Source organism: Primulina huaijiensis, chromosome 14, assembly GCF_012295235.1.
Source record: "Primulina huaijiensis isolate GDHJ02 chromosome 14, ASM1229523v2, whole genome shotgun sequence".
Taxonomy (NCBI): domain Eukaryota; kingdom Viridiplantae; phylum Streptophyta; class Magnoliopsida; order Lamiales; family Gesneriaceae; genus Primulina; species Primulina huaijiensis.
In genome coordinates, this window is record NC_133319.1 from 991,780 (window position 1) to 1,016,167 (window position 24,388).

Genomic DNA, 24,388 nt, shown 5'->3' on the forward strand with positions numbered 1-24,388 from the left:
CCTAATAGTTGCGCAATATGTTAATATTCTACGGTTTTATGTAAGGTTTTTCTTCGGCTTTTGAACAGTAAGATCACGTTTTTGGAAGGTTGAATTTCAAATTTATGAATTTCATATATATTTTTGTTCTTCAGAAAAGTAATATCTTGAAATTCAAATTCAACTATCATATTTTTATATAGTATTTCATGTTAATTATAATGAATTTCAAGTTCATTCAATAATTATGTTATGAGTGAGTCTCATGTGAGACCGTCTCACAGATCTTAATCTGTGAGACGGGTCAACCCTACCCATATTCACAACAAAAAGTAATACTCTTAGCATAAAAAGTAATACTTTTTTGTGGATGATCCAAATAAAAGATCCGTCTCACAAATACGACCCGTGAGACCGTCTCACACAAGTTTTTGCATTATGCTATTTGAAATACACTCTACTTTAATTTACTTATTTATTTTAATTTGTAAATAAGAAAGATTGACATTTAAGATATGATTTTATTATTTTATAATAAACAAAAAAAAATTATAATTGAAATACATTGATTACAAATCTATCTCCTCACATGCTCTCTAAGGCTTGAATTATAAATTTAGATTGTGGATTTTTTTTAGATTTTAAAATTGATATAAGCATCGACAAACAATGTTTATTAAAACTCCCAAATTACCTAATAGTCTCAAAAAATAATCAGTAAATGAGCTGATTCTTGCCAAACGAGCTTCCAAGGTTTAAGGCGTGATCTGTAACAAATTAGCTAATTCACCAAAAATATATTTTTATTGCATATTGAATTGAATCATAACTTTGGATCGCCACGTAATGATTATTTGATTACACTAGAAAGTGGACTCGCAAATAGAAAAATAATTACCATGTATGCTCACTAATGAAGGGCTCTGAATCCCTCCACTTCCTATGCTAAAATACACTACAAAATTGTTTCACCCCGTTCAATCTACAACAAAAGAGGCTTCTTTCATCTTCTGTATGCAAGAATTATTTAATGTGGTTTTGGTTTATACCCATCAACAGCAAAGTTCCGAGTGGCAGAAGGAATGGCTAAGCGAATTCCATCCAACTCTGGCGCCGCAATTATCTGGCAACCCAAACGAGAACTGTAGAAAAATTTGGGAAAAATATATCAAGTAGCTAAACAGACTAAAATTCTTGTTTGCGTACGAACACAAGAAAGAAACCTACGTTTCAGTGAGGCCAAAGGCGAGATCCAGCATGTCATTTTCCTCATCCGTTGGATCAGGTATTTTGTTGTACTGGCTCATGTCCTGTCGAAGAAAAAAAACAAGTTGACAACAGAAGATGATTTCTTACCCATTTTCCAGTGGCATTCTTTCAAAGTTAAACGGAGGGTGGGAAACATGAGAATGGCGCGTGGTAACTTACCATCACAATCACATGACAAGTGGAACAGGCAAGTGATGCTTCACATGCACCTGCAATAAATTTGCATATTTTAGCAAGCATAATAATTAATAAACACGACTGCTAAAATCCTGAGATGACAGGACTTGCAAATCTCCACGTCAAGTAATTCCATCACAATTTAGAAATCAAACTGAATTAGCACTTGACTTGCGATTGAAATACTGTGAGCAAACATCCACCAAGGTTAACGAGTTCAGGAACTACAAAAATCTAAAATTCCCAGTTTACCTTCAAGATCTAAATCATTCTCGTGAGCAGCTTCCAGCATCGACATTCCAACTGGGACCTTAATATTCGTCTCTTCTCCATCCTTGTCAACAAATGTTACGGTTATCCTGCAGTGGAAATGAGGAAAAAAATAAAATCATATATGGAACTCCACATGTATGTCAGCTTTTAACGTCATATGCATGATTGGTATATCAGGTTTCTGCACCCTGAGGCGTCAATTCTACACAGTTGATAGCAGTTTCGAGCAACATTACCAGGTACATACCATTGGCAGTTGGAAAAAAATGTTTCTAGTGAAGACTGAAGATTTTAGACAGATTATGCCTGACAACAACAAATAAATTCAATGAAATATTAGACAGATTATTGTTGAGTATTGTTCTTCACAAGAATATGGACGAACTCCTTGGCACTTCTACTATTTTCTGTACAACAAAATATTGAAAATTGCTTGCATGAATACAAACATTATTCCCCTTAATTCAAGAGCACCAATGAGGGTTTTCTTAGTCCTATATGAAGAAACGGAAAGGAGGGTAAAAGTTTTGATGCTGCACTTGCTGTGCTTGAAAGACTTACTTTTGCTCTGTTTCATTTCCTTCATCGGAATCCAGTGTAGCTGCTGCAGTGCTAAATAATTCATCTCTCTGGTACCCAATCCCACACTGTTAAACAGAAAGAACATAAAACGGACAACAGAAAGTCATAATGCCAGATTTAAATGGTTGAAAATGCAAAGCACAAAGAACAACCTTGTCTGCACGGACATGATGAACGATAGTACCCGCCCTGTCCCATGTGATTACTTTCTCTTGGGACACAAGGAAAACCTAAAAGAACTACAAATTTTTCCTAGTCCTTCGCGCATATCTTTTTTATTATACTGTTAGAAGCCTCAGATTTTTTACACCAATGGATATCTACATTTTCCTCGGACTCTGTTATGTATAGCTACTTGATTCCATATTACTGTCTGGAAAGAAACCATAAAAAAGGAAAAAGTACGGGGTTTCATACAGCTTCAACACCTTTTTCCATCTATTTGTGCAGACTTCATCATGACCTTCATATATTCTAGCCAAACAACATGCACAATTCTAGCTCAAGTTCTCACCTTGCCATATATCGCCTACACAACATAGTTGTGAATGACATGCTAATTCTAAACATTAACATTTAAAGTCTGCCAAAAAAAGCTCAAAATTATATTGGAGAGTAAACAAACTAACCTGAGTTTGTAAATATTGATGATGAATCGCAGGCAGAACAGAAGGCCTTCTAAAAACCGGAGCTGTAATGAAACAAGAAGCAATCATTAAAGAAAACTGTATGAACATCAAAGTCATTCAAACAATTTAAGTATCGAGATGCAAAGAGTGCAAGGAAGACACCTTGGTTCTATCAGAAAATATTACGAGTAAATAAAACTATTGCGAAGGTGTCGAGCCATTTGTCAGTTTCTATAAAGAAAAGATTCTTGAGTTGGATTAACCAGGGAGGAGAAGAGGAAATGCAGCATTTCAGAGTGTTACCACGACATTTGTCAGTTGCTATGAAGAAAAGATTGTTGAGTTGGATTAACCAGTAGAAAAAGAGGAAATGCAGCATTTCAGAGTGTTCAGGTACAGGAAATGGACGCAGAGGAATTTAAGGCTAAAGGGAAAGAAGGTCACAGAATAGCGTTTAAACAAAAAGATTTGAACTCTCCTTTCATCTAGAATANAAAAAAAAAAAAAAAAAAAAAAAAAAAAAAAAAAAAAAGCACGAATCTCTGACAATATATTTGATCATATTTCCAAAATCTAATGCAAAACAAGAGGAAGAAGAAGAAGAATAAGAGGAGGAGGAGGAGGAGGAGGAGGAGGAAGAAGAAACAATTCGGGAAAGGAATGGTTCACCCTGGACTCACCGGAGCTGAAGTTCAAACACACGGCACGACCAAAGAAGACGGCGTCGTTTCTACGCAAGACAAAGGAAGTCGGGCCGATTACTTCTTAGATGGAAACAGGTATCGGTTTTTAGATGAGAGAGAGCAATCGCCATTAATGGGCCAATTTTCCATGCCCATCATATTTTGCCCATCTGAAAGAAGGCCTGCTCAGTAGGCAGTAGCCCAGTACCATCAATCGTTAATTTTTTATTGATTAAAGAAAATACATTTCTATCAAAATTTTAGAAGATAATATATTTTTACATGTGAAATTAATTACAAACTAATTAAATCAAAACTCAAAATAATCTTTAAAGAATTGTATTAATAAATCATCTTTTAAGTATCATCATCATACCTTAATAGAGATTTATTTTTGAGTCTAAAGAATATTACAATTATATCTCTTTCGGCCACAGAAACAAAGCATCCGAAGAGAGAAAATTACGAGGAGTCGCATACCAATGCAATCAAAAAGAATTTGTGAGATTTAAAACATAACAATATGCAGTCAATCTAAATCCTCTGTATCAAATGATATGTTTTCCACTACGTTATCATAGACAAATTTAAAAATAATAAAACACACAATAATTTTCACACTTGACTGCATCGCCACAATAATATACACGTCCAACAACTTGTACCAATGATTATGTCCATGGACACCGGAAATTTAAAAAAGTGACTGCTAAATACGAGCGAAGATCACACTTTCACCAATTGACTATCCTGTAAGAAATAAACAATGCCGAAATAGTAATTATCTCCATGTCACAGCCGCAGCTCCAAAGATAATAAACCAATAAATTGCATAATCAATATAGTTAGTAATACAACCATGCTTACACAATTATTACTAACCCCAAAGTATATTTTTTCCTCCATGGCTTTACCTCTGGTGAATGACTGATATTACTGAACTTAAGGGAACAGCCATCCAATACATGACATACACACTTGGAACTTTTGACCATTTGTGGGCATACTGAATTTCATATTTTCTACATGTAATCAAATAGTCAATAGATCTATGCTCTATGAAGGGCCATCTTTCTCCGTCTGATATTAACAGAAAGCCTACTCTCAGAATATGAGGAAACTGGGCCACTTGGAAGTGTTATCTTCTATACAAGTATTTTGACAGTGGAAACTTCAGACTCCTTGCTACCTGCCAAGGACATAATACAACCACATGACTACCTATCCAAAGAGCAACTGAAAGAATGTAGGTCATTCAAAGCAGGATTCAAAATACTACCTTCAAAGCCAAATCTTCGGATATTGTCGATCGATACCGAATTGAGCCTTCCAATGGACAGGTTCCTCCTTTAGTAATAAAATTGGCACCGCATAAACTAGATAGTTGCAAAACAATGTCGGACATGAACCTGCTACCACAATATTCACCTCCAAAGTCACCACTTTGCAGTTCATAACCGGGTGAATACTCCCCAACAGATGTTATACACTGAAATATGGCCAACAACCTTTCAAGGGGGAAAGTTCCAGGTCCTTTGTTGAGTAGCTCTTGCTCTTTAGTTTCCTTCTGCTCCTTTGATTTTTCAGAGCTCCTGCGTAGAGCACAAAATGGAAAATAAATCACTTGAACCTTACACAATCTTATTTTAATGGTAGACAAGGAAGTTGAGATTGCTTTCGCAAGAAATTGCAATTTTGTAAATATTTCCTCCTCAATCAAGGGAAAAAGGAGATTCTGAGGATTTTCAAAGTTTTTACTGATTTAATTGTTAAACTTCTTTTGCACGAGCAGCACTCCACATCCTTCTAACATGAATCCCTGATAACAAATATAAACCTATAACCGCCTCAATATCGATCAAACAAGACATTATGAGATAACTTTGGTATATAAATTTATAGACAACAAAATTGTACTCCCTCACTTGCCAAATAAGTAATGTTTATTTCAATTATCCGGAAGGATAATGAACATGGAACGCAATGGCATTTAAACTTCAAATTAAAACCAAAAAAATGAACATAAAGAACAAAAAGATATTTTTCACAAGTTAAAAGTATCCAATGTTTGTATCAGATATCTCATATCAGCTTGATAACTGGCTTACTTTCTCTTTCTTTTATGATTGTCAGATCCTCCAGTTGAATCAAAAAGTGCAGCATCAAGCGTTGCTGGATTTCTTGAAGCAATAAATGCAGAAATAAGAATATATTTGGCAGAAGCAGACATGTGGAAGTCGATCTCATCTAAAGATTCATCACCAAACTTCTTTGTAATGCCCTTCCTCCAAGTCCTCTCCTTGTTGTCTGAGGTTTTCATCAAAGGTTGAGAAGTAATGCTAAACGCCTCATTCAAGTATAGTGAGATACATGGTTGAAGATGACTAAATAGTTTCCTCTTCGTATCTTCATTCAGAACAGCTCCCAAATCATCAATAGGTTCACAGTATTTCTTAAATAAAGGTGAAAAGACAGTAGCTAATTCGTCAACTTGTCTGGTAATTCTACAGAAAGGCTTCAACACCATACTGTTTTAACAGAAACCAAAAGAATAAATACAATTATTATTTATCAAAGACTATAAACAGAGAGTGACAAGCACTGAAATGCAATACGTACTCCAGAAAAGAGGAATATAACTTGGGATTTGCTTGGTTTCTCATGAAAATCTGGCGTAAATCATCTTCTGTGAATCCAGGAATATAAACAGGAAAGGGCTCAACATAACCTGTGTCTGATTGATACGTATCAAGGGAGGTATTACTAATAAAAATTACACCCACCTCGGCCATTTTGAGGATATCAGACAAATTAAATAGCAAGGATAATGTGCTTGTACTCTTATCCCACTCTCTAACAAGCTCTAAATTATCAAATATCAAGTAAATCATCCTCCCATTAACCTGGGATGACAACTTTTTATCGCCAGACTTGTCCACTTTCCCTTTAAGACTCTCCATAAGAGTAGCCAAACCTTCACGCAACAGATTAACAAAATCAGATGGTTTTTCACATCGCTTCGCACTCGAATAACCATTGCCCACATTCTTCCTATGAAGAGAAACCTGGTTCAAGACGGATTCAAACAGTATTCTAGGACTGTAACAGGTGATGCAGCTAGAATATATAAATGGACGGTTCAAGAACCTAAATATCTGAAGCATGATACTTGTCTTTCCCCTTGAAGGACCTCCATATACAAATAATGGGATCATCGGGGAATTCAAAGGTCCCAAATGATTAACCAATTCGTTGATCTGCGAACGTCTTCCAGGAAAGGAATCAATTAACTCGTCAAAAGCTATTGATTCATTATCGTACACAAGGTCATTTATAGACAAATTTTGTGTGTCATTACTCGTTTTCGAAGCCTCTACTGCAGATTTTGAATTCGGGGTGGAAGAAGACGACGATCTCGTTGTTCTTCGGTTGATTCGGGGACTTTCCACTTCACTCATTTCTAATAAGCACAAAACCACGAACTCCTTGTTAAGGAAAAAGAACAATTGATCGAACTTACAAATAAAAAAACGAACTCTAAGAAAATGTTAATCTAAAAATAAAAGCATATACACCATAGCATACAAAGTACCTAATTGAATAGAGGCGATTCAGGGAAATTGTACGAGTCAGTTCACCTTTTATCTCAACAGGTGGAGAATGGCGACAGTCTCTGATATCAACTGAGGCGGAGGACGCCGCGGTGGCATGTGGCGGGGCATTTGGTTATTAGGGTTCTAGAAGCGTGCTGTTTTCCCGCCTTTCCATCCAATTAAAAATATATATTATCTTGAATATCAGTAATCACTACTATTTACTATATAAGTATGAATAGCGTATTTTTCCAAAACTATCCATCAATTGTAAATACTTTACTTTAACAACAATAATTTTCATACTAATAAGAATTATTATTTTAAATATATAAATCAACACTGCAATTATATAGATAAAAATTTGTGTGAGACGGTCTCACGGGTCGTATTTTGTGAGACGGATCTCTTATTCGGGTCATCCATGAAAAAGTATTACTTTTCATGCTAAGAGTATTACTTTTTATTGTGAATATGGGTAGGGTTGACACGTCTCACAGATTAAGATCCGTGAGACGGTCTCACATGAGACACACTCTTATATAATCTCTCCGTTAAAATAAAATTTCTCCTATTATAATATAAAAAAATTATAAATAATAGTTATTCCACACAAATGTTGTGTTCGTGTATATATATTTTTAATTAAAAAAATTTACACTGCAATGCATACTTATATATATATATGAAAAAATTTTAAAATAATCTCATTCAACTATTTAATTAAAAAAATGACATTCTTTCTCATATGTATTTCAAATACAGTGAGATCATTTTCTTAATTAAATAGTTGATCGAGTTTAAATTATATGTATTAATTAAAAATTAAACCTCCTATAGTAACGAAATTATGATGAATTGTTAAAACTTTTTAATAATTTTAAGAATGTACTAAAAGCACTAAATTTCATATTTTTAAATCTTTTTGCATCTCTCTTCTCTCTTATTTTTTCAATTTAAAAAATTAATAACTAATTTTTTTTAAAAAAAATATTTATTGTATTCAAATACTTGACAAGCACGTGTTCTGGTAGCTCCGGACAGTATTGTATTGGGGCTTCGAAGAAACTGGATAATTGAGGATCTGGTGTTAGTAGGATGGAGTTATACCAGGACAACCACTTGAGCCACATTTTAATTGGTGTGGCGGGTAACGAAACGGACGTTTATCCGCTCTCTAAATTGACTTCATCCAAACAAGAAATGGGGGATCTCTACGCTTTGGATTTTGATGGGGTTCTCTGCGACAGCTGCGGGGAGAGCTCTCTTTCTGCTGTCAAGGTTTTTTTAAAAAAATTCATGGCTTTTTCCCTTGCAATTTGACGATGAACTATGAATCACAATCTTGGATTTGACTTGCTTCTTTTATGTTTCTTATACGTTGAGAATTTCATGGGTTTTGCGTATAATTTAATCAAATGTTAAAAATCGTTGATTTTTATGACTTCCACTGGCTTCTGTCCGATGTTATAGGCAGCTAAAGTGAGATGGCCAAGTTTGTTCGACGGAGTGGATTCATCGTTGGAGGATTGGGTTGTTGATCAGATGTATACAGTAATGTTTCCTTCATCTTTCTAAGTCAGCTTTTATTGATTGAGTTGATATTTTGTTTTCCCTTCATTAAAAGCACAACGAAGGAAACAAGGGGAGGAATTATAAAACGGGAGCCGGTAGATGATATATTTTGCAGAACGAAACTTGGATTTTTAAAAAATGCATGTAAAATTTCAGATATTTCTAATTTTGTGTGAGCCTTTATTGCCTATGCCGGGATTGGCCCTCCAGAGAAGCATCACACCACTCGAAGGGTTCCACTAAGTCCACTTTTTACTTTAAGAAATCGATTAAACTAAGTTATTTGAGGAATTAGTTATCATCACAGAAAGGGTTCACGCCTCTCTGTGATTTCATCTGGTCTTTGCCACATTCCATTCACGACCTGATAAATGATATTTCACTTCGATGAACTTTGCTAGTAACTATTTCATATTCATTTTTACTTAAAGAAAACTATTAATTTCATAGAAGTTGGTCATAATCTTATCGGTCTCTCACACATGTTTTGTGAACTGACATGCTACACGGATATTAAAAACTCTACTGAAGCAGTCTTGAGTTCGATGGTGTTCCTTTTTATGCATCTTTGTAGATGATGAAGTGTTTAACTGGTTTCAGGTCCGGCCTGTTGTAGAAACAGGATATGAAAATCTATTACTTGTGAGGTTGTTGCTGGAGATGAAAATTCCTTCTGTAAGGAAGTCTTCGGTGGGTATCTAAAGCACAACTATTTCTATTTTCCAGTTGGCAGAAGCTCCAATCCATTTTGATTTCTGGAGTTTACCATTCGGGTGCTCTCTTAGCTAATGTTCAGCTTTATTCATGGTCTGATTGGAAGGTGGCAGAGGGGCTCACAGTTGAGGGAATATTGGATAACTGGTTCAAAATAAAACCCGTGATTATGGCAGAATGGGATGAGAAAAGGGACCTATTAATCGATCTTTTTGGAAAGGTTAGGGATGAATGGATTGACAATGACTTGGCAGGTTGGATAGGAGCGAATAGGTAAAATTAGTTTTTATTCTTTGGAGTTCTTAAATTTATGATTTGTTGCACGTTGGTGTACTTTTATCGAGACTATGGTCTTTACCCTGTGAATAATGATAAATGTGGCTTACCTGCAGATTGTATCCTGGTGTTCCTGACGCCCTAAAGTTTGCAAGCTCGAAGCTCTATATCGTGACCACAAAACAGGTTTACCCATTTTATGATTTCTCATCACAAAAATTAGATACGGTTTCTCTGATTTCTAGCAAAATTTCAATTTTTTACAAAGGGTTTGTTAATCTGACTGCATTGCTTTATATCACTTTCCTTTTTTGCTGTTATCACCCGGTTATTGCATTTTTGGTTTACAGAGCCGTTTTGCTGATGCTTTGCTTCGAGAGCTTGCTGGAGTCGCTATTCCACTTGAAAGAATTTATGGTCTTGGAACCGGGTGAGAATATTTCTGAACATCTAAATAATTATGGAAAGAAAGCAAAAGCTTTGCGAGTTCAGACCTTGAGTCGTCTTTCTTAAAGTAAAATGTTTCTTCTGAAATCTGCCAGTCCTAAGGTAGAAGTGCTGAAGAAGCTTCAGAATATGCCAGAACATCAGGGTCTAGCCCTGCAGTAAGTTCCTGGACTCATTAATATATTTTTTTCTGTAGTTCTATTCAATATTTATTTTTCTGCTTTTAAGTAATCTTATTTGCTATTATACATTCAGCTTTGTGGAGGACCGTATTGCGACTTTAAAGAATGTCATAAAGGAGCCAGAGTTGAACAACTGGAACCTATATCTTGGTAATTCCTGTAATTTTTTTTGTTGTATACCATTCTATTGATCTCATAAATTCTTCAAGTTTTTTAAGTCAAATTTCATGGTGCAGGGGATTGGGGTTACAACACTCAGAAAGAAAGAGAGGAAGCTGGAGGCATTCCCAGAATTCATCTTCTTCAGCTGTGTGACTTTAACGAGAAACTTAAATGATCTTTCCATTATGTATGGGGGAATATAACTCTTGCAACCATCGTTTTATTCTAACTTTTGTACGAAATTTGTGTACTGTTGTAGCCACTGATCACACACTATAAATTTATGATCCGATGCAAAATCACTTGAAAAAAATATGCCATAGTTTCATCTTTAGATATCTGCAAGAATTTAGTAACACGATAGTTTACAAAGCTACCTCATAGAATGGATTTGAGACAAGCAAACAACTTACAAGAATGTCAAAATTGCAGCTTGTATCACCCCACATTGCTAAGGTTCCCGGTGCCTTTCATCTTTCTCAGCCTGGATCTTCTCAAAAACCTCTTCAAAGTTAGTATCTCCGGGTCTTCTGAATAGTTGATCCCCTATCTTAATCTCATATGCATCCGATTGACTCAGCATGAATTCTTTTAACTGGAAAAAAGTTGGAAAATTTAGTTGATAGAAAATGTGTTAATGGCGTAATATATAACGAATGGATGTGAAATCTGTGTCTCATTTCTTTTTTGTCTCTCATCGTAGAAGAAATAACTGTGAGACAATGGGATACAATATTTCTTAATCGTAAGTAGCTGGTTAAAGTGTGATCAAGATATCCTATAGCATGGTGTCTTTAAGTCATGCATCTTCGGTACTACTAGTGGCGTCAAGGTGATACTTTCAGTTGCATTTGGATAACATGTAGTGCTCTCTATTATATAAGTTTTGGGATACGGATTTTGAATAAATCTCAATGCATCCACGAGCTCAAATTTGTAGATCAAAGGATTTGAACAGTCATCAGAACTATGTATTCAAACGGTGCAATAAATTTAGAACATGGATTTGAAATCAAATTCTAAGCTTTCAAATTCTTTCATCCAACTGCTGTACGACATCATCCGCAGCAACTGACAAGGATCTATAACGTCTTTTACACTCAAACGATATGTTAAGAGTTTGGAAATTGCTCTGTATCTATCCAACATGACTTCAACATGAACATAGATGGATGCCCTTTATCACACGTTTGACTAAAGTTGTGCAAAGAGTATCCATGCAAGACAGATGAAAAGTTAGCACTTCTCAACACTAGAAACATTTCTACTAAATTAACAAACTATTTAACTATAATTGACGTTTATTAACAAAATATCAAATCAAACCTCCGGCGAATCTTGACCTTTTTGCATGGTGACCGTGATGGTACTCAAATCTACACCCATGAATTTTGCCTCAATTGCACTTGTTCTTGCTACATTTGTCCATTTCATGGCAATGTCAGATACCGTCTCCTGCACAAAATTTCGTCAATAAAGCCAATTAAGATCATTGTAATGACTTACTGATAGTACTAGATGAAACTCAAAACACCTGAATCTGTACGAGCTAGTCAATGTATCATCAGTGATGCGATGGAAATATAGAATTTAATTATCAGACGCCAATATAAGCAGGCTACATTTCAAAGCAGAGCCAATAAATCCAAGCAACTTCAAAAACCACATCCCAATTTTCAAGTGATCCATCAGTTTTGAATTGTACAACGCTGATAACGTGGATTAAGCCATGCGCATACGGGTTTCCCCATCTACAGAGCAAAATAATCGTTATCACTACATCTCACATAATTCACGTTCGATTAACACCCAAATTTATTCTGGAAACCCCAAAAATCCCCGTGTTTTGTGAACTTCGCTAGTCCTAATTTGCCAAACATCCATTGATCAAGCAATTGTTAATTCAAATAGAACTCATGCGATTTGTATCCAATATCCAAACAAACAGCACAAAAAATGATATTAAACTCGCAACAAAACAGCAACCGAATTCGATCACCACTCAAAGAATTAAATGAACCAGTTGATTACCGGTGTTCGGCAAGTTCCGGGCACGAGTTTGACAAAGCCGAAAACGGGTCCAAGCCGGCGCTTCATCAATTCTTCCTGCGTTTCTTGAAGACCCGTCCCGGGAAAATACGTCGGTGGTGGGTCGAATTTGGGTTGTTTCTTCTTGCCCCATTCACGCCAAGCTTCATCCTCCTCAACGTCAATGACGTCGTCTAAATCATCATCTACGTGGATTCTCCGCTTCGATGCCTCCGCAAACCAGTCAATTCCGCCTACCAAAGAGGAGATTTATGGTTTGGTTTTTCATTTTGTGGGAAGTGGCGGTGATCCTGCGCGGTGGGGGTGGTTTAACGTGTGCACTTGAAAGTCGCGCATCAATCATGATACAAAAATTTCACCAACCTTTCAAATTTTTATGACAAAAATTTATGTGTGATGGTTTCACGGATAGTATTTTGTATTATGGATTTTTTATTTGGATCATCCATGAAAAAATATTATTTTTTATTTTGAATATCGGTAGGATTGACCCATTNCCATGAAAAAATATTATTTTTTATGCTAAGAATATTATTTTTTATTTTGAATATCGGTAGGATTAACCTATCTCACAGATAAAGATTCGTGAGACCGTCTCACAAACGGCCTACTCCAATTTAAAATATAAAGATACACTATTTTCAAAAATAAAATTTAGAATCCTTAATGTCTATAATAATTTCTAATTGGTCAAAAAAAATATAATTTCACATTTTAATATTTCAATACATAGGTATTCCGGTTTCAGTTTATAACAATTTTGGTTTCGATTCAAGTAAATTATTCAACAGTTATATTACAAAATATTATTAAAATTTAATTTGTAGGGTTTGGACCGAGTGCAGTCAGTTACGGGCTAAATCCATTGATGTGATTCACATTTTTTATGGATGGCTCGAAAGATCCATAAGCAGCATAAAAAATTATAAATATAGATCCGAATCCAAAATTGATTATTTATTATGTAACAAAAAGGTAAATGCTAAAACAAAGACCCCATATAAGTTGTCTCTCTTCCAACCAAAAGCTTATAAACATGCCTGAAGAAAGAGCCAACGTTGGTATCTTTCGGACTATCGTCAAAATCTGCAGCAATTTACAAGGATGGCAACTCCTAATTGCGATTCACATAGTTTTCTTTGGTGAACGAAAAATGGATCCTGGAGATTGAGCAGCCATTTGACCAAACCTGTTGCAAATTGGCCTGAATTCAGAATCTTCATCATCACTATGAATACTGCTTGTGATGTTCCTATTCTGTAGACTTCTACGGCGTAGAAGAAAGACGTTGAAGTAGTAGCTGACCAGAGCTTTCCTCCCTTTTCTTGGAAAACACTTGAAAAGTTCATCCCAGAAGTATTTTTCAGATGACAAACGGTTCGAGTTCACTATATCCTGAAACTTGTTCTCGTCTTGTTTAGTCCACGAAAGTGCATCTTCCTCTCCCATGGAATTGAATTTCCACTTGTAAAAAGCCGAGCCCAACTCAAGTTTTACCTTCATCCTTTTCTCCCCAATATGAAACCTGACACACTCGAGAGAACCAGGGAACCGGCATCCACATAATTCTTGTCTTCCTTTTCCTATAGGATCCCTTTCAATCAAGCTCTTGTTATGTCCTCCTTTGTCAACTGGCCAAATTCGGGTGCCTAACCATTTACAATCACTATCATAAGCTGCCTCGATATGCTTTGGTACGTCTACTTGAAAAGGTGGGCCTATAGGGATGTATTTCTTGCGGGTATGGTTGCTTCCAATGCCAATTGAATCTGCTGTTGAATCAGACTGCTTATCAGAAAAATACTTGTCGCTTTGACCACCTGACGATGATGGTTCTGAACACAACTGTCCTCGTGTTTTGCTGGAAGAATCTTTAGCGACAAGGAGCCTCTGGCTAAATCTTAACCTTTCAGAAACAGACTGATCTTCATACATGCTTGGATGCATCTTTTGCTTCTTCTGCCAAGCAAAGAAATTGTTTCATTCAAGGATGCCGGAATATTCAATAACTAGATAATATCAAACTAACATTAACCACGAAAGATGGGTACAATGGAGTATTAACACGGAAGACGTAATGTAAAGACCCGAAATTTAAACTAGAAGTTTCGAAAATTGAGACACTTCGATTTAGAAATTTCTGATTTGGGGGGATCAATCCTTCCAAGTTTGGGCAAGATAAAGGAATTCGATATAAGTATACCAAAATATACCAAAATGAAGGAATTTGGAGTTATTATATCAAGAGATAAAGGAACTTTGAAATAAATATATCCATATGATTGATTCTTCTCAAAATAAGTTTATTGAGATATATGATCTTGAGATAAGCATAGCTAGCTTATCAAAAAATTCACATCAAATTTCGAGATTTGTGAGTTATCAAATCTATCTCAACAACATTCTCAGCACCTATTACCCTCATACCTTGTGAAAGTCACACAACAAATTACTCCAGAATTTCGAGCAATGCTAGAGGCCGACAGTAAGCGAAAAGCTGCAGAAACTCTTTTATGACGAAACCATAAATTTGAACAACAGGAAGAACATTTCCGAGCAAGAGGAAGAAGATTTTGGAGCAACAACCCCTTGTCCTTCATGTTATGAAGAAAATCTGTAAGTGGGTTACTGTTTTCAAAATAAGTATATGTTTTAAATGGATTGAATATACCTTCTTTTTTAATTTACGTTTTTGAAATAAAAGTATGATTTTAGACATTATTATGAATCGAAATTTTAAATTGATAGGAATTCCAAAAATTATAATACGATATGACACCTAAGCGGTAGGATTATAATCATTTCAAAGTCTCTCACCTTGAAAGATTAAAAATTAAGGACTAATCACTATCAAAGAAATTAGATGCAATTTCAGTGCTATATAATGATGATATGTTTACAATATGTCATGATATTTTCGAAAAGTTCATGTATGAGATTTTACAGATCTTGTTATATGTTATGTTCCATCTGCCCAACTTGTTAGTATTTCATCCAAACGTTTGCCACTTACATTCCCTTCTCAGTTAAGAAGGGAGAAAAAATTGAGCAAGTAGAGCAGAACCAATTTTGGGGTTGGTGAAAATTTTATATTTTAGTTATCATTTTTATACTTTGATTTCGTTAGGATTCTTATCATTTTGGTGCGCATCCACACTTCTATTTTGATCAATTTTTGCCGTAAAGACAAGTTTATTTTCGAATTATTTATGACATAAACTTGTTTGGTTTATGTTGTACTACGACACTTGTTGTTATCGAATTTATATTTGTTAAACAACGTCGGTGTCGATACACTCCAAATAAGAGCCAAAAAATATAATCCAATAGCAACACGATGAAGCATAGTAACAACTGAAGATGGTATCATTTATAATATTCAAACACAGGCAAAAAATATTTGATTTGCACCTGCCAAATCGAATGTTGAGAAGTTTTATCGGCATTTCTTTCCAAAAGCATTTCCTCACGAACCAAGAGGATATTCTTCCACGTCTGCTCACTTCCATAGTACTTCCACTTCTGCATCTTTGGTATAGATCCAACTGCGGGGTTGCAAGGATTTTTAGCGATGTTGGTGAGCCAATTCAGTATGTCTAAGCAGCATCCACGCTTCCTCTTCCTCGTATCTGGATCCTCATCTGAGGCCTGATCATTTAAGCCATTGCGATCTTTGATATTACTTTGCTTTTCACAACCATCCACATTACCTGCAAACTCATTGGTACACTCATCAATGACGATCTTAAAATCTCGGTTCAGTTCCACAATACCCTGATCCTCATCACCGAGATTCAATCTATTCTTTTTTAACTGCTCCAATTCTACATCTTTATTGGTTTTATCTGGGAAACCTGATAAAAACACCTTCAAATCCGACTCAACCACCATTTGACAGTCTGATAAAACCAACTGTTGAACCCTGTATTCCCTTTTCCTTATCCTCGACAATCTCTTCTATACATTACAAAAACTCGACACGACAAACGAAAAATAAATCTGGACGGATTCTTAAATCAAAACCACACTCCGTCAACTTCGTGTCCTTCACAAGATACCAGAGGCAGCGGCCTAAAACACAAAATGCAGATAACTGTTTAAAAAAAAACAAAAGAATCTTGATGAACAAAAACTCACACTACCTTTCTCTATAACATTCAAATTCAAAATGAAGAAAGAGATATCGAAACGTTTGCAATAGTTTCTCGGTTGTGTTCGATACCAGCCCTTGAACTCGATTCTTAATCAACCCATTGTCTCCCTACACTCAGACCATAACAAACCTCGCGTTCATTTTATCACACGCATTTAAAGCACAATATATCAAGAGACTAAGCACCAAGTTAAAAACCCAAAGCAGGTAGCGGAAGTGCGAGTGTGTGAAACAAAAGAATAGAACACAATCTTCCTGGACCTTTAAAAAGGAATCAAGGCAAAAGGGCCATATATTTCGGGTGAGTTTTTGAGGGTGAGAAGGTAGACGATGGATTATTGCTGAGATACCTATATTTTTCAGACCCCTGTATACAGAAAAATTTTCAAGTCCCGCTCTTTTCTCTCTCAAGAATGAGAGAGAAGGGAGAAAATAGACTACAAATTGGCTCTGTATTTGTACAATGTACAGAAACAGGTAAATGTAGAAAAAGCCCAAAAAAATAAATCAAGAATTTGTTTGAGGGGCCATTGGGAAAACAGAGAGGCACTGTAAATTGAATTTTCAGGGTTTTTTTGGACTATGAAGGGGGATATTAGGGCTGAAACTTTTCTTCTCCAATTCTTGGCCCTTTGTTGCATAGACATTTTCCTTTTATTTCACAAGATTTCAGTTTTTCTCCCAAAGTTTATTGGACAAGGATAATTTAGGAAAGAATAATTCTATTCACGTTGAAATTCATATCTACATTTCTACTTAAAATTGAATAAAAATAGAGTAATTAAACCTGACCTGACCTCCGATAGTAAATTGTCGATGACTTGAATTAATTGTTATAGGTTGTGTAGCTATGGGGCATTCGAAAAAAGTGTAAAGAAAAATTATTTCATGTGAGTTCATAAGATTATTATATAGTGTTTTTGTGTATATATAATTCAAAACAAATAAAAATGGTTAAGTCTTAGCTCTGAATACATTAGCAGATTTGGCATAAGGGGTTGGCTTGGTTAGATCTAAAAATTTAGAAGAGAAGGGATTTGAGAGGCAGGATGAAGTCTCGAGGATTATGAACTTGCGATGGAGCTGAGTGCGATTGCTTTAAAATTTGGAATACTGGTTAACTATGGTTTCCTGACTTGATTTCTTGATGATATTATTGGAAAATTAGTATTTTGTTAGGTCAAGTAATGAGATCCCTGTGCTAACCAAAGGTTTCCAACAAAGTTTTGTGGGCCCACTAAAACAATAATAATATAATATATCGTTCGTCCGTTTCAAAATAATTGAAATTTAATGTGTAACTATATTTGGTTGTGCCTATTACTAATTTCCTTTTTAGATTTTGAAAAAATAAGTAAAGATTTCATATACATGGAGCAGAAAAATGATATCAATATCATCAACTGCAGTAGACTATCAATGAAACTTGAACTAATTACAAAACGAACCATGTCATACTTCATTCTTGATTCGAAAATAACAAGAATGTCAATTATATATAAAATTGTCAAAAAAAGATAGAATGAGTTTGGTTGGTAACTTCTCAACCCGTCAAAGATGAGGGACGACCCTCCCGACCTAATGATGGGTTGTGGCGGATTATGAGTTAGCCCACTTCGCTAGCTGATTTTGACATATCTAGATACATATGTCAAAACAAGAAAAACGAGGTAGGTTGAAAAATTGTCAATTCAACTCATCTATTATATATGGTGGTTCGGGCCAGGTCAGGCTCATTTTGACATTTCTAACGTCCAGATCAATATTTTTATATCCAGATCGGACTGTCAGGTTCTATAATTGATCATCAACCGGTCTGAACATCGACCAAACTTTTAATCGATCGGGCGTTATTGAACATGTCAAAATCGGTTAAAAACCAACTGGATCATTTCCCAATTTTTAAAATTTATTTTTAGTTATATATATGATTATTTGGATTTTGAACTTTGTTATAAATATTATTTTAAAATTATTATAACTTGTTTGATTTTTTAAACTTTGAAAAATATCTTTTTTATTATTACTATATTGTTCATATATACATATAAGGTATTTAGAATTTAAAATATAATATTTAATATATCATATTATTATTTTATATGATATAACATTATTTCAATCCGACCGTTGGGTTAAATCGATTTGATGGATTGAACCATATTTTAAGGTGGATCATTAAATCACTTATTTAATTATAAAAACATTGATCAAGATCAATATTGTAGAATAACAATAATAATAATAATAATAATAAGATTAAAAAAANAAAAAAAAAAAAAGAAAAAAAAAAAATTTAAAAATTAAAAATTTGAAAAAAAAAACAAAAAAGGAAAAAAAAAAAAAAAACAAACAAAATAGATGACACCATTTTTGTCTCTCTTATATAAATGGTAATACACATTCCACTTTTTTCTCGTTTTTCAATTATAGGAAATTGTGTATTATTTCTATTTTTTACCTGTATTTTATTGTAAAACAGATTTTACTAGTATCTTATTTCATGTTAACATATATAATATATTATTGAGTTTGATGTATTTAGATCGACTAAATTCTGAATGATGATGGATTTTTAAATAACAACAATACCCCTTTAAAATTATAAAATTTAATTTTTTTCATTTACTTAAGTTTGAGGTACTTAAAGTAACTAACTTTGATATCGTGACAAAATTTTTAAAATAACGACATCACCTCTTTAAAATTATAAAAGTTATTCTATTTTTATTTATAAAAATCTATTTTATTAAATTTATGTATTATATTATCAATATCATATCCACACTTTTCAAAAATTTTAAAACTACTATAATATATTTTTTTAATCTTTATCCAAATTAATTAACTTTTAAATGATTATATCATTCATAATATAAAAAATTATTATAAAAAACCATTAAATTATAAATAACAAATAAATTAAAACAAAAAATTAAAAACATATATACATGTAACGCGTGCAAAAGATCATTAGTATCAATCATGACGTAAAATACAAAACAAAAATACACCATCCAAAAATATAGACAAAAAAATCGAAAAAAGAAAATACACCCACGGAATTATAGGATGATAGGAACTGAACAAAAATTTACATTTTTAAAATTTTTGAAGGAACAAATTCCAATTTCAATCAAATAACAAAGTACAACCCTCGTCAAAAAAAAAAAAAATGAAGTACAACTAGATCATATCATCCTTAGCATATTTGAAAATGCAAAAATAGAGGTCAGCAATCAAGGGAAGGGAAGATGCCCATAAGTACATTAATATTTTATAAATCTTTTTAGTTTAATTGTTAAATAAATGGTCGAAAATTATAAATCATGTGTGCACAAGTTATTTTATTTTCACCCTTTATAAAAAATACATAAGTAATATTCAGTTCCGGGCCTAGTGGAATTGGGCTCGACTCCTGAGTGCGACACATGCAGGAGAGCGCCTAACCCTTATCAAGATATATTTTTTTATGTAAAATTATTTATGTTAATCATGTATTTTTTTTTCAAATACTATACTGACTACTGACTTGAACACCGAAGTGACTTTGCGTTTAGGCGGAATCATCTCATTCATTTTTTTGATGTACAATTATATTTTCGAAGTGGTTTGATTCGATTTATTGAATAAATTAGTTCGTGATCATCAATTCAATATATTTTATTGGGTATGATTTTTTTTATCACACCAAACATTTTAATAAAATATTAAGTTTAAACTTTAATTACCATATCTAAATTTGTCAAACAGGTCAACTGTATGAGGTCGGATTGGCCTGCAAAAACCCATCATATTACAAGTTAACTCGCAAGCTAGCCCGCCTCTGGTGGGTTGAGAAATCCTTAAACCGGCCAACCCATAAAAAAAAAAAAAAAAAAAGGTCAGCAATTAGTAAAAAAATTGGACCAACCCGAATTCACAGCTGCACATCTAGTTTTTTTAAAAAAATAATAAGCTTTTTAGAGGGATATTTTGGTAAAAGTGGTAGAAAGAGTCGGTTTCGGATTCAAATCCCGATTAAATAGGAAATTCTATATCACCATTGTATTAAAAAAAACCCGTAAGAAATAGTTTGTTTTTGAAAAAGAAGGCAAACTTAATACTCAAAATTCAGGTAAAGGAATCAGGAACCGTTGATTCTCCACACCCCAAAAAATAAAACAAAAGCGAAAATTTTTAACTAAATTCTAGGGTCAAGAACAAATCTCTGTCTTCTCCCTTCCTCTCCATAGCTAATAACATAACAGAATTAACTACCGCCAGTCAAAATCTCCTATCATTAAGCATATATGATAAGATGACAAGACTCTGATAACCATAACCCAAAAAAAAAGACCCAAAAAAGAGAGAAAAAAAATGAACAAGACAAAAGATTCCGAAAAAGGAAGAACATTCTACTGATTAAAACAAGATATCAATCTAATATCAATTCAGTACAGTGTCGGGTGTAGCACAAGGCGTAAAGATTGCGGGTAGCACAGGAAATAATGGAGGAGGAGCATTGGGAAGCAATGGCTCAGCCTCTTCAACAGTATCGTCACCGTTGGACTTGTCTACGAGTCAAATGGCTGTCTTGGAATTGGATGAACCAACACTTCTTTATAAGCCAAACTTAGATGAAAAGGCGTTGCTCCACGAGGCACCGTCAACTTTGTTGGTGAATGGAGAGGGAGACGATTATCCTCCTGTAAGAAGTTACGAGGATGTGAAAAATGTGATTAACATAGAATCCATCAAGCTGTGGTCTATTGCAGCTCCTATTGCCTTCAATATTTTGTGCAATTATGGCATCAATTCTTTCACTAGTATCTTTGTGGGGCACATAGGGGATATAGAGCTATCTGCAGTCGCTATTTGTTTATCAGTAATTGCAAACTTGTCATTCGGATTCATGGTAAGCTTATTATGTTTCAAACTTTGAATAATTCAATGCAATAGTAGATCCGACAGAGGACAAATTGTATCCTTTGAAAAGAATTTATGAAAATTAATGTATAAATTTTCTAGCATTACAAGTGTTATCCCCCAATATCTATCTATCCAGTCGTCCCACCTCGCCTCCCTTGTCCCAGATTCATCCCCTCTATGGATTCCAGATATATCCAAATTAAAGGAGATCAAAACATCAAAGCATTTCATATCATATCTTCTTGATTTAACAGCTTGGTATGGCTAGTGCACTCGAGACGTTATGTGGACAGGCGTTTGGAGCTGGAGAAACAGAAATGCTGGGAATTTACATGCAAAGATCGTGGATAATACTTACAACGGCTTGTTTCTGCCTTTCACCCCTTTATATCTATGCCACACCTTTGCTAAAGCTACTAGGACAAAGACACGACATTGCCGAAATAGCAGGAAACTTCTCAATAAAAATCATTCCACAGATGTTTTCGCTGGCCATTAACTTTCCTACACAGAAGTTCCTGCAAGCTCAAAGTAAGGTGGCGACTCTAGCATGGGTTGGTTTAGTGGCCTTTATCTTGCACATAGGTTTGTTGCTTTTGTTTGTTAAAGTATTTGAATGGGGATTGGCTGGTGCTGCAGCAGCCTATGATGTATCAGCATGGGGTATTGCTATAGCTCAGGTTGTTTATATAGTTGGGTGGTGCCAAGATAGTTGGAACGGATTGTCGTGGCTCGCTTTTAAGGATATATGGGGATTTGCAAAGCTTTCGATTGCCTCAGCCGTTATGATTTGCTTAGAGATATGGTATTTTATGAGTATAATAGTTCTCACTGGACATCTAGAGGATCCTGTTCTGGCTGTTGGATCCCTTTCTATCTGGTAATATTTTAATTCAATACTATTTCCTACCCGTACTTCCTGATCCCATCCACCATTTGAAATAGCAATACAAGATAATTCTAGCATATGGGGACCCAAGATGTGTGGAACAGATAAGGGGAGGGAGACGGGGAGGAGCAACTCGATGAATTCGGGAGGGTGAAACTTGAATTTTAGAAAATAATAAACATAAAAATTTCAATTTTATTATTATTCTATCACATATTTATTGTCTTGTATGCAGCATGAACCTGAATGGATGGGAAGGTATGCTGTTCATTGGGATTAATGCAGCAATAAGGTAAAAAAAATGGGGAAAAAAAGGAATAAATTATTCTCACCTGAATTAATTAGTGTCTTTCTGCTTCATTTCATCCTATATTCCTCCAGCGTTCGCGTGTCAAATGAGCTTGGATCAGGACGTCCTCGAGCTGCCAAGTTCTCAGTCATTGTCACTGTTGCCGAATCTGTACTCATAGGTCTCCTGAGCGTGGTGATAATAATGGCAACAAAAGACCATTTTGCCATCCTTTTTACCAACAGCGAAAAAATGCAAAAGGCGGTCTCCGATTTAGCACACCTTTTAGCTATAACCCTGGTACTGAATAGCATTCAGCCAGTGATTTCAGGTTCAATACCAGTTATATTGTGATAATCATAATAATATATATAGATATTCCATTTGGAATATTTATTTAAAGATCTTAAGATGATAGGGAAAAAAATGTCGTGTCTGCAGGAGTTGCTGTAGGGGGAGGATGGCAAGGACTTGTGGCTTATATTAACATGTTTTGTTATTACATCATAGGACTCCCAATCGGATTTTTTCTGGGTTATAAAACTAATCTTGGAGTGCAGGTAATATAAAAGGGTCTTCATTTCAGTCTGCAGGACTAATCATGCATGTGAATTGAATCGTAACATAACCATATCCACATAAAGCAAACAAGAAGGGAATAAAGTACAGATAAAATCGTCAGCAAGTTAGTATTCTCGAGTGTACAAAATTTACTGATGATGAATGGTTGCTTGCAGGGAATTTGGCTGGGTATGATATTTGGAACTTTTCTGCAAACTTTGATTCTTTTAATTATCGTGTGGAAAACGAATTGGGATGAAGAGGTAATAACTATTCTGATGTTGATTCCTAAGATATGATTCAACAGAAGAAATTACACATTCTCTGATGGACAATGCGTAGTCTAGTTTTACGTTTAAGCCCCTTACACGACATTGTTTCACTTGACTTGTAGGTGGCACAAGCTTCAGAAAGAATGCGTAGGTGGACATAATGAGGACATACATGGTCAAGTAGAAATTCGCTAAGGATGGAAAAACATAAAAAAAGACTTTTTAGCAATTGTTTCGATAGTTAAAAAGAAAATAACTCATGACTCATGCCCAGAAGTTCATTGATTGTCCATTTTATCCATTGGCGTGGTCTAAACTGTTCAAGCTCAGTATTGATCTATTATCGGTTGTCTTTAGCAGAGGTAAAGGATAAAAAACAAAACAAAAAAGAACTCTGTCATATATGAAAAAGAGCGGCTAATCAAGTTGCTGTTTCCTTAACTTATGAAGCCATCAAGCTAGAGTCTAGTTTATATTATTTGGTTAGTTTATTGAAAAAATAGAGAGAAAAAAGGTTGAAGAAAAAAACTTAAAGTAGAATAAAAAATGGTAAGCTTCCCAACAAAACAAAATATTTAATATAAGAAGTTTAACTTTTACATAGTACTGTTTGATCCTGGCACAATGTGAGATGCATGTGTTTTCTAGAAAAATTAGAAAATAAAATATTTTTTAATAAGCGGGTTTTAAGTAGCATATAAGATGGTTATAAAAAAGTAGAAT

At 34.6% G+C, this 24,388-nt stretch overlaps 6 protein-coding genes across 16 annotated transcripts; 2 read left to right on the plus strand and 4 right to left on the minus strand.

The window, feature by feature from the left end:
- Positions 1 to 764: 764 nt before the first annotated feature.
- Positions 765 to 3,314, minus strand: LOC140957860 (uncharacterized). Of its 2 annotated transcripts, none has more exons than XM_073415258.1 (6): positions 2,910 to 3,314; positions 2,260 to 2,345; positions 1,678 to 1,784; positions 1,408 to 1,457; positions 1,207 to 1,289; positions 765 to 1,102 (listed from the first exon to the last, which is right to left on the minus strand). In XM_073415258.1, exons 1-6 carry the CDS (start codon positions 3,024 to 3,026, stop codon positions 1,099 to 1,101), a joined length of 447 nt encoding a protein of 148 aa, XP_073271359.1. In that variant the 5' UTR covers positions 3,027 to 3,314; the 3' UTR covers positions 765 to 1,098. The 2 variants fall into 2 exon arrangements, with proteins under 2 accessions (XP_073271359.1, XP_073271358.1); XM_073415257.1 differs by having other exon boundaries at positions 765 to 1,121; positions 2,910 to 3,288.
- A 1,083-nt stretch (positions 3,315 to 4,397) lies between these two features.
- On the minus strand, positions 4,398 to 7,326 carry LOC140957861 (origin of replication complex subunit 5). Of its 4 annotated transcripts, none has more exons than XM_073415261.1 (5): positions 7,185 to 7,326; positions 6,212 to 7,052; positions 5,701 to 6,120; positions 4,872 to 5,184; positions 4,398 to 4,781 (listed from the first exon to the last, which is right to left on the minus strand). In XM_073415261.1, exons 2-5 carry the CDS (start codon positions 7,048 to 7,050, stop codon positions 4,731 to 4,733), a joined length of 1,623 nt encoding a protein of 540 aa, XP_073271362.1. In that variant the 5' UTR covers positions 7,051 to 7,052; positions 7,185 to 7,326; the 3' UTR covers positions 4,398 to 4,730. The 4 variants fall into 4 exon arrangements, with proteins under 4 accessions (XP_073271362.1, XP_073271361.1, XP_073271363.1 ...); XM_073415260.1 differs by having other exon boundaries at positions 6,212 to 7,074; positions 7,166 to 7,326; XM_073415262.1 differs by having other exon boundaries at positions 6,212 to 7,074; positions 7,219 to 7,325.
- Positions 7,327 to 8,211: 885 nt separating this feature from the next.
- On the plus strand, positions 8,212 to 10,855 carry LOC140956567 (uncharacterized). Its single transcript, XM_073413357.1, has 10 exons — positions 8,212 to 8,235; positions 8,323 to 8,466; positions 8,659 to 8,739; positions 9,361 to 9,450; positions 9,581 to 9,747; positions 9,867 to 9,936; positions 10,101 to 10,180; positions 10,293 to 10,355; positions 10,453 to 10,529; positions 10,616 to 10,855. The coding sequence occupies exons 2-10, from the start codon at positions 8,389 to 8,391 to the stop codon at positions 10,714 to 10,716; spliced, it is 807 nt and encodes a 268-aa protein (XP_073269458.1). The 5' UTR covers positions 8,212 to 8,235; positions 8,323 to 8,388; the 3' UTR covers positions 10,717 to 10,855.
- A 99-nt stretch (positions 10,856 to 10,954) lies between these two features.
- Positions 10,955 to 12,887, minus strand: LOC140956568 (uncharacterized). The gene is made up of 3 exons (XM_073413359.1): positions 12,573 to 12,887; positions 11,868 to 11,996; positions 10,955 to 11,136 (listed from the first exon to the last, which is right to left on the minus strand). Exons 1-3 carry the CDS (start codon positions 12,636 to 12,638, stop codon positions 10,993 to 10,995), a joined length of 339 nt encoding a protein of 112 aa, XP_073269460.1. The 5' UTR covers positions 12,639 to 12,887; the 3' UTR covers positions 10,955 to 10,992.
- A 643-nt stretch (positions 12,888 to 13,530) lies between these two features.
- On the minus strand, positions 13,531 to 17,401 carry LOC140956850 (AT-rich interactive domain-containing protein 2-like). 6 transcript variants are annotated; one of them, XM_073413751.1, is made up of 3 exons: positions 17,094 to 17,401; positions 16,002 to 16,661; positions 13,531 to 14,549 (listed from the first exon to the last, which is right to left on the minus strand). In XM_073413751.1, exons 2-3 carry the CDS (start codon positions 16,479 to 16,481, stop codon positions 13,716 to 13,718), a joined length of 1,314 nt encoding a protein of 437 aa, XP_073269852.1. In that variant the 5' UTR covers positions 16,482 to 16,661; positions 17,094 to 17,401; the 3' UTR covers positions 13,531 to 13,715. The 6 variants fall into 6 exon arrangements, with proteins under 6 accessions (XP_073269852.1, XP_073269850.1, XP_073269851.1 ...); XM_073413749.1 differs by having other exon boundaries at positions 16,002 to 16,851; XM_073413750.1 differs by having other exon boundaries at positions 17,005 to 17,401.
- A 3,667-nt stretch (positions 17,402 to 21,068) lies between these two features.
- Positions 21,069 to 24,120, plus strand: LOC140956862 (protein DETOXIFICATION 34-like). Of its 2 annotated transcripts, XM_073413766.1 has the most exons (8): positions 21,069 to 21,640; positions 21,909 to 22,185; positions 22,294 to 22,534; positions 22,779 to 22,835; positions 22,925 to 23,163; positions 23,274 to 23,392; positions 23,570 to 23,656; positions 23,788 to 24,120. In XM_073413766.1, the coding sequence occupies exons 1-8, from the start codon at positions 21,311 to 21,313 to the stop codon at positions 23,824 to 23,826; spliced, it is 1,389 nt and encodes a 462-aa protein (XP_073269867.1). In that variant the 5' UTR covers positions 21,069 to 21,310; the 3' UTR covers positions 23,827 to 24,120. The 2 variants fall into 2 exon arrangements, with proteins under 2 accessions (XP_073269867.1, XP_073269866.1); XM_073413765.1 differs by having other exon boundaries at positions 21,909 to 22,534.
- Positions 24,121 to 24,388: the final 268 nt, after the last annotated feature.

Excerpts from the sequence above, each read along its gene's own strand:
- LOC140956850 (XM_073413751.1), bottom strand. The coding sequence starts at position 16,481 with ATGGTGGTTGAGTCGGATTTGAAGGTGTTTTTATCAGGTTTCCCAGAT. Across the intron at positions 14,550-16,001 it reads CTCAACATTCGATTTGGCAG|AAGAAGCAAAAGATGCATCC; the intron begins GTGCAAATCAAA and ends TTTGCTTGGCAG.
- LOC140957860 (XM_073415257.1), bottom strand. The coding sequence starts at position 3,026 with ATGACTTTGATGTTCATACAGTTTTCTTTAATGATTGCTTCTTGTTTC. Across the intron at positions 1,785-2,259 it reads GGAAATGAAACAGAGCAAAA|GATAACCGTAACATTTGTTG; the intron begins GTAAGTCTTTCA and ends TTTCCACTGCAG. Across the intron at positions 1,458-1,677 it reads GAATGATTTAGATCTTGAAG|GTGCATGTGAAGCATCACTT; the intron begins GTAAACTGGGAA and ends AATTTATTGCAG.
- LOC140957861 (XM_073415261.1), bottom strand. The coding sequence starts at position 7,050 with ATGAGTGAAGTGGAAAGTCCCCGAATCAACCGAAGAACAACGAGATCG. Across the intron at positions 5,185-5,700 it reads AATCATAAAAGAAAGAGAAA|GAGCTCTGAAAAATCAAAGG; the intron begins GTAAGCCAGTTA and ends TGCTCTACGCAG. Across the intron at positions 4,782-4,871 it reads CCGAAGATTTGGCTTTGAAG|GTAGCAAGGAGTCTGAAGTT; the intron begins GTAGTATTTTGA and ends TGTCCTTGGCAG.
- LOC140956568 (XM_073413359.1), bottom strand. The coding sequence starts at position 12,638 with ATGAAGCGCCGGCTTGGACCCGTTTTCGGCTTTGTCAAACTCGTGCCC. Across the intron at positions 11,997-12,572 it reads CCGGAACTTGCCGAACACCG|GAGACGGTATCTGACATTGC; the intron begins GTAATCAACTGG and ends AATTTTGTGCAG. Across the intron at positions 11,137-11,867 it reads AAGGTCAAGATTCGCCGGAG|TTAAAAGAATTCATGCTGAG; the intron begins GTTTGATTTGAT and ends ACTTTTTTCCAG.
- LOC140956567 (XM_073413357.1), top strand. The coding sequence starts at position 8,389 with ATGGGGGATCTCTACGCTTTGGATTTTGATGGGGTTCTCTGCGACAGC. Across the intron at positions 8,467-8,658 it reads GCTCTCTTTCTGCTGTCAAG|GCAGCTAAAGTGAGATGGCC; the intron begins GTTTTTTTAAAA and ends CCGATGTTATAG. Across the intron at positions 9,937-10,100 it reads ATATCGTGACCACAAAACAG|AGCCGTTTTGCTGATGCTTT; the intron begins GTTTACCCATTT and ends TTTGGTTTACAG.
- LOC140956862 (XM_073413765.1), top strand. The coding sequence starts at position 21,311 with ATGGCTGTCTTGGAATTGGATGAACCAACACTTCTTTATAAGCCAAAC. Across the intron at positions 22,836-22,924 it reads GGGATTAATGCAGCAATAAG|CGTTCGCGTGTCAAATGAGC; the intron begins GTAAAAAAAATG and ends ATATTCCTCCAG. Across the intron at positions 23,164-23,273 it reads CATTCAGCCAGTGATTTCAG|GAGTTGCTGTAGGGGGAGGA; the intron begins GTTCAATACCAG and ends TCGTGTCTGCAG.